A 9,605-nucleotide genomic window follows, 5' to 3' on the forward strand; every position below is an offset into this window, starting at 1 on the left:
TGCCTCATTGCCAGCAGAAATAGGAATTGACCTCAGAGAGGCCAAATTTGCATTGTTTCTGGAGGTGTGAACCTGTGGTCCCAGATAGAGGATGACGACCCAAAACCCAGGTCAGGGAATATAGATGTGGGTTTAGAAGGAGACAGCAGCTATACTGGATCTAGGAATCACTTAGAAAAGTGAAGAATTTGCAAAGACGGATCCTTAGCAAAGCCACAGAACATGAAAAAGCAAAACAACAAATATCTGTCTTCAGTGGTGGCAAACTTAATTTTGCTTTTCAGTAAAAAAAAAATCATAGGCAATGGAATTCATTCAGATTTTGCTTCATTGCTGCTGTTATGAAAATTAAATAACTATCCTGATGTGGAGAGTGCTGGTACTGTGAGCTAGTTGCTTGATGAATATTTAATACTTTTGCTACACAGGATTGTCAGCTAAACATTGTATAAAGTAATAGATTTTCACATGGTACGGGTAACTGCTGCTGTCACGCAGCGGCTCAAGATTCAGTCAGCGATATCATATGATGTCTGCTAGGAATTCCTCAATAGCACGGCAAAAATCTGTAGAAGATGGTTTCATTCAGGATGAAATAGTGGGACTTAGTTTTACTTCACAGCATTCGTGTGTGTCTGTCACACATCCTTAGAGCTTACAGATCCTTCATGCTTGTAGATCTTCAGTTTCATGTTTTGATTTTATGAAAATCTATATCCTGGTTATAAAACAATTAAAATGTTTGTATAATGTTCAAATTAAATATCGTTTGGTAGCATATGTTGCTCTTGATAATGCTTTGTTTGTAAAAATAAAAGCAGAATCTCTGAATAGTCGCGTGTTCTTCAACAGATACCTGCTTATAAGCAACTCAGTTGCAGTGAGGAAATGCAAATGGAAAGCTGCATTACTTGTTTGACTTTCTAGCTGCTTCAGACTTTAATTGCAACTTTTCTGAATTATCCCACGTAACTTCATTAAAAAAATTCATAGCGGTTCCTGTTCAACTGTGTAACCTCAATTTCCGCTCCAAGTATTTTCTGAAAATGAATGAGCTTTCAAGGGACTAGTAAACTTATTGTACACCTTCATTTGAATAAAGGGCAGCCTACATGCTTGAACAAGTGTAGTGTGCATGTGTTTTATATATTAAAAAAAACTATAAAAAACCTGCACACAACACACGTTTCAACTACCTCTACAAAATATACCTTGTATATATAAAATATTTGCATATCGTGCATTTATTTTTACAAATGCAAATACAGGATCTGCTCTTCAAGTGATTAAGGTCAAAATCTCCATCGGATCAGGCTCTCAGTGATCCCTTAACACCTCACAAGGAGTCAGTGTTGGACCCAGTGTAGAATTTGGCATCCTGAGCTGTAGTCCTCTGCGCAGCTCTGAGCTGGGAGCCTCCATCCACCACATACCTCCAGACTTGCTTATTATTTTTAAACTTTTTTTTTTAAAACCTTTTACGTTGCCTTTCAGACAACAATGCGACGAGCTGCGTCTACAGCTGATGAAGCAGCATCAGAAGGAATTGTGTGAAGACCGGCTGGCCCAGCTAGCTCTGAAGGAAGAATTGAAAAAGCAACAGAAGAAGGAGGAGCAGATGTTTGCAGAGCTTTGGGAAGAGGATAGGTTGGCTAAGGAGAAGCGAGAGGTGGTGGAGATGCAGAAGTCAGCAGAAAAGAATCGGGAAATCCTGGATGTGCTGACCGCCCAGGTCGCGGTGCTCAGTGCTCACAAAGAGGAGGAGAAGCGGCTGAAGGAAGAAGAGGCTCGATTACTGGTAACTTCCACATCAATCTCAATTCACGGTTCTGCATAAAGCCCTCCTAATGACAGGCTTACCAGACATTTAGATTAATCCGTGCCTTATTTGTATCTTCACTGATTCCATTAGTATCTGAGACTGTCCTATTATGCTAAGCCTCTTTTCCAGAGCTGTGGCAAATGCGTTCCTGTTTACAGAGAGAAATACATCTTTTGAAACGTAGCATGTAAAGGATTTTGGCATTCAAAGCCTCTCAGAGCCTTTGTGGGAAATGTTTTTAAGCTTTTGCCAGACAGCTTTGCAATTTTCTGATTTCAGTTTCTTCCACCCCCTTGCTGAGGATGACAGCAGGGCAGGCAAGTGTGCTGTCCACCCCAACAAGGGTCCCACGGTACCCAAAGAAATGAGCAGAGCAGGTCTGCTGACCTTCACTGGTGTCATCAATGGTCCAAACTGCTCGGTGGGTCGGTAGTGATGAAGTCCAAGATGAAGCCAGCAAGTCAACAGGCCTGGAATCAAGATTGACCTCGGGTGAAAGCGTACCTGCAGCATAGCTCACGTAGGCACTGAGGGCGAGAGACTGAGCCTAACTGCAGCTGCCAAGTGACTCCTCTCAGCCCTTTCTCGCACCACTCTGTCCCAGCTCTGTGATCCAAGGTTCACACTGGGGCTGGCGGCCAGGCTCCTGCAGAGAGGCTGCAGAGCCTGTTGGTGCACTCAGGACCCTGGCACATACGTGAGGAGACACATTTATAGGAGAAATCCCAACTGCTTGTGTCCCAGCTGACTGAATTTCAGAATCTACTTTTTTTTTTTTTTTTTTAAATAATAAATCAGCAAGCAGTGCTTAAGCTCTCTCTGCTATTAGTGCTGGCTGCTGTTGGGTGCCACATTTGGCTCCTGTGGCCCAACGGTTCTGGCCTCTGTCCTCCTTTTTTTCCTCATCTCTGCCCAGTGTAGGCTTGCTGTAGTTGTTCTGGCTTTAGTGGGGTTTGCTAGTTCCCAGAATTCTGTGTTTGTGAGTTATGGGAGACTATTTCGTTCAGACTCAGTCATTATTTTGAAGGTATTTACATGTAGCAACTGAAGGATCACTTGGGGTACCCTGTTAGGCACTGGAAGCTGATGTTGGCAACACATATACTCTATTGCTTTTAAAAAATAATGACAATAATGAATGTAAAGCTCTGAAAATCCTGGCTGTAAAACAGGAGAGTCCTTACTCCAAGCTAGTCTGTACTGTTTCACTTATTTAAAAACACACGGAATAAAATTATTTTCTTGTAACAACTTTTAAGGTGCTGACAAACCTCACAGGCAAAGAACACATCTCCTTTTCATAAAAATGTGATTAGAGTAGAAGATGATGTAGCTTCCCCTGAAGATAGCTGCCTTGGGCTCCATCAAGGAGAGAAATTTCTGGTAAAATGGTTTAGTCTCTGAAAAAAAAAAAAAAACTTTCTTCAAAGGGTCCATAAAGGAGAGTTTCTTTATTGCAAATGGGATGTAATCCTTTTCCAGCAGAAGAGGGATGTGACGAGTTTTTCTGTACAGAGTTGGTACTCGGTAATGATCAGGGGTTTCACCCGGGTGAAGGACACGCTATGAACAAGCGAAGTGTTTCTGTGTAGAATGGTTTCTCCTGGTTGTGCAATGAAAAGATTATTTAGGGAAGCAAAACTTGCACCTTTGCCACGATAGACCATGTGTGTGCTTCAAGATATCTCTGGCTGGATGACAAGAGACAGCAGGTTTTGCATTAGCTACTCTCATACATCTTCACCGATGTCAGAGTTCAGCCCAAGACATGTGCCAGCCTGCCCAGGAGACTGCTAACTAGTTCCCCGTTCTTTCTTTACCGATCAAAGTTTTTTTGGATTACTTAGTGTCTCAAATAATATATACTGAGTTGCAAAGCTGTTTTACCAGCTTCTGAAAGTGAATTTGGCTGTTCAGGAAGATGGCAAAGTCAGCTTTGGCTGTGAAACACTGGAAGAGTCAGTCGGTCCTTTACATCCAGCCTAACAAGTTATGTTCCGTAGGAGGTGCAGCTTGTACTTCTGTATGGGGAGATTAGAGGTGTTGTTAATGGGAAGCCTGCTGATGCATGTTAGAATATTTATTGACGTTACAAAAGAGACATTTAATTTAAAAACAGGTTAACAAAAAACTGTGTACCTTCAAGACAGCGGAGGCATGGTTTCACAGACCTGTAGATAAGCTGACGACAGCCGCGTACCGTGTTACGACTGGGAGTGCTTGTAACTTATTCAAAGGGTGTTCAGGAATTATGCTGAGTTACTTATTGATGCTGCTTTGCGATTTTTTTTTTATTTTGGCTAAATAATAGTTTCCTATTTTTTGAAATGGATGATGTGCTAAAATGTTAATGCTTTAACAGGTGTAATGGGTGACACTAATTCTGCAATGTCAGCACGAAAGTCTTTAAATATTTATCTTTGCTCTTCAGTGTTCCAGTTAAACTAATTCTAGCCTTCACTGAGTTTGATGTTATGCAATGATTTTACAAGCTGGCTATTTTTACCGTTGCAGGAAGAACAGCAGCAACTGCTTAAGGTAGAAAATGAACAACTTCAGAGAGAGAAACTACAGAAGCAGAAGGAACGCAGGGATATGTTGCTCAGTGCGGTACAGGACAAGAAGAATCGTCTTAATGAAGAAAAACAAGGTGAACTTGCCCTAGAGATGAAGATCTTGGAAAAATTGCTTCAGGAACCCCAGGAAGACACTGAGGAGAAAACAAAAAGAAAAGTAAGGGCTAAGGTGTTCATTGTGAAGCTGTCAGGCAATACCTCATGTAGACTAATTTTGTGGCCCTTAGTGAACAGCAGAGTACAAATGAGATCAGACACAAGCCCTTTTCTCTGAACAAGTTGATTCTTTTGTTGCGTAGCCTGTTGCTTCTCCTCCTGCCAGCCTCTACATCTCTGAAGAAGCCCGTTATCTGTTAAAACCACAGCGAGTATTTTAAAACATGCTTTGCAATCAGCAAAGCTATCAGGCCAGATATTGTTTGTTTCATAGGACCTGATTTATTAAATATTTGTAACTACAGAGGAAAGTAAATATTTAACTTATTGTAATTAATTAATACTAAGAAAGAGTTTCAAGTCTTTAATAGCTGAAGACATAGATGCAAAACCTCATGTTAAATATTTTGGAAATGCTACGAAACCATGGATGTGCCTGTCACTTCCTAAATTTGAAACAGGTAGATTGTCCAGCCTCAGGGTTGAAAATGGGTCTCAAGGTAACGTTAAGAGAGAGGGAGCTGCATTCATTACTCTGCTCAAGGTATTTGTTCTGCTCTTAGGCTGTGTCCAGACACTGTCGACTGGCCAGGAGGAAGATTCTGCGCAGGTCTTTCCCGTAACCTGAAAGGTTTGGGATGGAGCTCCCGGTTCTCCATTTCCCACATTGGCTGCAAACCATCGCTTCTTTTCGCACTTTGAAATGCTTTTTTTGTACTCATTTACTCAGATCTGCAAATGTCTGTGTGTTTGCAGCAAGAGCTGCTCAAGGAGCAACAGACTTACCTGGCACACCTGGCTCAGCAGCTGGAGCAGGAGAAACAGCGAGAAAAAAAAGCCAACGAGCTCCTCAAAGAAGAGATGGCGAAGGTTTGGGCCAAGAAGGCTGAGCAACTACAATTAGAAAAGGAGGCTCGAAAGCAGCTGCTGAAAGATGTCCTGGACACAAGACAACTGCAGATTGAGGAGAAGCGTAAGTCGTAACAGCTCGCTGTCTGTGCACCAAACCTACCAATGAGCAATCAGTCCTCATTATTAACTTTATTACTATTACGAAGTTCTGAATGTGAAATCTTTTCTATTCTGACTGCATGAAAAACAAATAAGCTGAGAATGTACTCGATTTTTTTTTTTTTTTCAGTGCAGAGAAATGCAAAGGAGCAGGAAGAACTCGCTCAAGAGAGGAAGTTATTAGCTGAAGCAATTGCAGAACTCAAACATATAGAAGAAGAAAAATACGCAAGGTATCTTTCTTTTATGCCGTTGGTTCATCTCATTGCAGATCATTCTTTTAAACCTGTGAGCAGGCTCATTCTCATTTGCAGATAACTCTAAGAATGCTGGGTGGGCTCTCTTCTGTTCAGAGACGCTCTGGTTATACTGCAGTTGGTATTAAATCACTAATTCTGAGCTCATCAAGCAGATAACGGAATTTCATTAAATATTCTTGTTTTGGTTTTTTTGGACCATTGTGTGATTTACATCCCGCATGTTTGTTACAATACACCCCCTCATACTCTGAGCTGTTATTAGGTTTGGGGAGGAGGGTTAATGAAAGGTTAGTTCCTTACTTACCTAGAACAAGTGTGTCCAAGCTTATTGCTAAACCCACCCCCACACAGCCTCTAAACAACCCATTAATGAGCCGCCAAAGTACCAGAGGACTGCGTGTAACCCAGCTGCACCAGGTTCTCCTTACCTTACGGCTCCTCAGAGTGAGAGCATAGTTACACGCAGTAGCTGAGCTGTTCCTCTGGGTGTCACGCAAAGCCCAGGGCAAAGGGCCTGATTTCACTCATTCCATTTCCCTCGCGTCCTCTTGCGCTTTCTCCACCCCTGTCCCTGGAAGGTGACCAGTAGCTCCTGCCAGGGCCGGTATCTGTTGTGTTCTCCGATGGCTTTGTTGGTAATGATCTCCTGGAGAGGGCAGATTTTTTTTTTTTTTTTTTTTTTTGCTAAGCACTGATTTTGTAATCTGCTCTATAAGATAGATTCATTCTCTATAAGACAATTCATTCTCCGAAGAATGTAAGGTTGGCATATAGCATTTGGTTAATAGTGGTAGTTATTCTGAACACCTTTTTCATGTGTTTTGAATGGTTCTTTCATCTAAAATTGGATGCTAGCAGATTAATAATCAAGTTTATTTTTTTACCCACACTTCATAAATATGCTGTTCATATGTCATTTCCAGGAAAATAAAGGAAGCAAAAGAATACCAAGAGCAACTGAGGGCTCAAATTGCCCACCGACAGCAGGCCCGTGATGCTGCGGAAGAAGAGAAGCAGCGAGAATATGAATCGGGTCTAGCAGAAGAGAAAGCTTACCAAGACAGGGTACAGGACATTCTGTCAAGGCCTTGTGAGAAACTGACAAAAATCCACCCTCTGAGAAGAAAACTGATGTCTCACTCTCAGGAAGAGCACTTACTATGATATTTTGGCTCACTCGGTTGCCTTTTAAACACATTTTCTACGGGTGTTTATAACTGACTCAAGCTATCAGACCCCTCTCCACTGTGATGCTCAAAATATTTAACTGGAAAATACAAGAAACATAGTATTTGAATGGTTATTTTTTTCCCTGATGGATTTTCTTTGACAGAATGACCAATTCAAATCAAAGCATTTGATACTTTAATACAAGAATACTGTGTGTCCTCTGCAGTATAACAATGTGTTTTGATGCCATGAATGATACGTAGGCATTCCTTCAAATCTGCACAAAGAAAAGAAGAGTTTCGTCAAACTTTTATTAAAATGCTTTTCCAACTGCAAGTATGCAAGAACTCTTTCTGTGTGTGTTTAGACAAAAAATGCTTGGTGACTCATCTTCATTTTCCTTGTTAAATATAAAACTCTGAATCTATTTTACTATGGGCTGGGCAGTAAAGAGCTGATACTGCTTTGCATATAGTGATAGCTATTGAATGATCTGTGGCATATCATTTTTTCTCATATTTTTCCATTTGAATCTTTGCTGCTGCTTCTCTGCAGATGTTTCTCTCTCCTCCTTCAGCTTTTCGGCTTCTACCATCCTTCCTCCAGCCCCTGCTTTTACACCCTTTTCTTTTCCAACTCCCACCCCTCACTAAACACTTCCTCTACTTTCTTTCCCCTCCCTCCCTTCCCTTGCTCCTCCTGTTTTGCAGGTGGGAAAGGCCACCCTGGATAATGGGAACAGTTTCATCAGTCCAGAGAGCTCAGGTAGTCAAATTGGCAGAATGATTAAGTGATTAATTTCCTGGTCTGCCGCAGACTCCTGCTGTGGCCCTGCCCAAGCAATGTAGATTTTTCTTTACTACTGTGACCCCTCTTTGAAAAATGAACATAGCAGCACATTCAGAATTCCAGGATTAATTAAAGTGCGTTATTAAAGGCTGTGACACTGTCGCTGAGTACACCCAATATGAGACAAAAAGTATCACATTGGTGAGCTCAGTGAATTTGAGCCACTCCGAGCCATAATAAATCATTTTTTTTTTTTTTTAATAAAATAATAACTCAGAAGAGGTGGGCAAAGCTATCAAGCATTTATAGTGTGTCTGAGCTCCTGCGCCCGGAGACAAAATTCCTCTGCAATGAACATAAAGTCCTCACCAAAATAAAAAATCAGACTGGACGAAGTTTGCCTTCAGGAGAAATGAATTCCCGGGGGATAAGGGGCAAACAAACTCTGTGGAGAAAACTGGTGGTCGATGAACACATCACTGGCGCTGACCCCTTTGTTGCTGGATATTTTGTAGACTTTGAGTTGGTCTAGAAGAATGGGGAAGGCTCACGCCAGGCTGAAATTGCAGCTTACAGGTCCCGAGAACCTCAGGAGCGTTAGCTGCTATTTGTGTGGGGTATTTTCCCTGAGTGTCTGAGGGATCCAGGAGCCAAACCATCTATTAAACTGAGAGGGCAAGGACACCGCTGATGGGTGACACAGCCTGGTCCCCATGCCATCTTCCCAGACCCATGCCAAAGTTTGAACCCCTGGCACTTGCCAGGGCTTTGAGACTTTCCTGCACCCACCCATCTGCTCACAAGGGCTTTTATCCTGACCCCAGGACTTTCCGCAAGGATTCTGTGCAGATGTAGCATGTGGTGACTTCTGCATGGCTCACAAGGAGGGAAATCCAGCTTACAGGTCCTTGGGACAGCTCTGCGTGCAAAAATCCAGGACGTGGGATCGTATTTGGCAACAGTCGGCTCTGTCCTGATGACTTTTGGAGCTGTCAGAATTGATGCTCTATATTTTTGCCTCACTGTGCAGGTGGTGTCACATACAGGAGACATCCAGCGAAAGCACAAACCCTTCCCGGCAAACCTTGATACGCACGGAGAGAGTTTAAATAATTTTGAACTGAGCGGATATTGCCCCTAATTTGGAGGAAGAATGTTGACTCAGCTCTCACTTTGCCCCCTGCTCCGAAGTATTTCCGTGGAGGATTTCAGGATGGGGTTATCGGTGTTAACATACTGCTCGTTTCTAACTTGAATTAAAGTTTTAGATTATGGTAAATTTGATGGAAAAAATAATCAAGCATCAGCTGGTGTTTATGGGAACAGCTGTGCTTTGCCTCCGGGCTATCAGAGCTACTCTGGCTTCCTTAAAACCTTTATTTCTCATTTTGCTTCTCCAGTTGATTTCATAAAAGGAGAGGAGCACGTTTTGTTTGCCCGACAAAACTACCTTGGAAGCTTTGCAGAGATTCCGCTGTCAAATGTGTCACCCATTCCTAGGCAGGGTGCCGGATTACCCCCCCCCAAACTCCACCTGGAATTTATTTGGATTCACCAAGTACATCAGAGCTGGAAAAAGAGAGATGGGGAGCAGAGGGTGAGGATGTCACCAGCGATGGCTTTAAAGAAAAAGCCCATTTCCTACCTAATAAATATTAAAAATACCTTGAATGATAATATATCGTGATAGTGATTAATTAGGGATACTCAGCGAGCTGGAGGGGGGCTGTGTGTGCTCCCAGGGGATGGAGGGGGCGGTGTGGCCGCAGACCCCCAGCCTAAGGACAAGTTTTGTCTGTTTCTGCCCCAGAAACAACTTGT

The 9,605-nt window shown here is 42.4% G+C and overlaps 1 protein-coding gene across 1 annotated transcript in view; it reads left to right on the plus strand.

Annotated features, from left to right (window-relative positions):
• LOC104462689 (coiled-coil domain-containing protein 11-like) overlaps positions 1–6,989 on the plus strand; it is a gene marked incomplete at its 5' end in the record, with an annotated part of 11,827 nt that extends 4,838 nt beyond the window's left edge. Inside the window, 5 exons of the mRNA XM_010074736.1 lie at positions 1,495–1,798; positions 4,337–4,555; positions 5,311–5,527; positions 5,696–5,798; positions 6,749–6,989. Of these exons, the coding sequence (XP_010073038.1) occupies positions 1,495–1,798; positions 4,337–4,555; positions 5,311–5,527; positions 5,696–5,798; positions 6,749–6,989 (1,084 nt within the window). The remainder of the gene's footprint in view (positions 1–1,494; positions 1,799–4,336; positions 4,556–5,310; positions 5,528–5,695; positions 5,799–6,748) is intronic.
• Positions 6,990–9,605: the final 2,616 nt, after the last annotated feature.

This window comes from Pterocles gutturalis, unplaced genomic scaffold (assembly GCF_000699245.1).
Source record: "Pterocles gutturalis isolate BGI_N339 unplaced genomic scaffold, ASM69924v1 scaffold38267, whole genome shotgun sequence".
Classification (NCBI taxonomy): Eukaryota; Metazoa; Chordata; class Aves; order Pterocliformes; family Pteroclidae; genus Pterocles; species Pterocles gutturalis.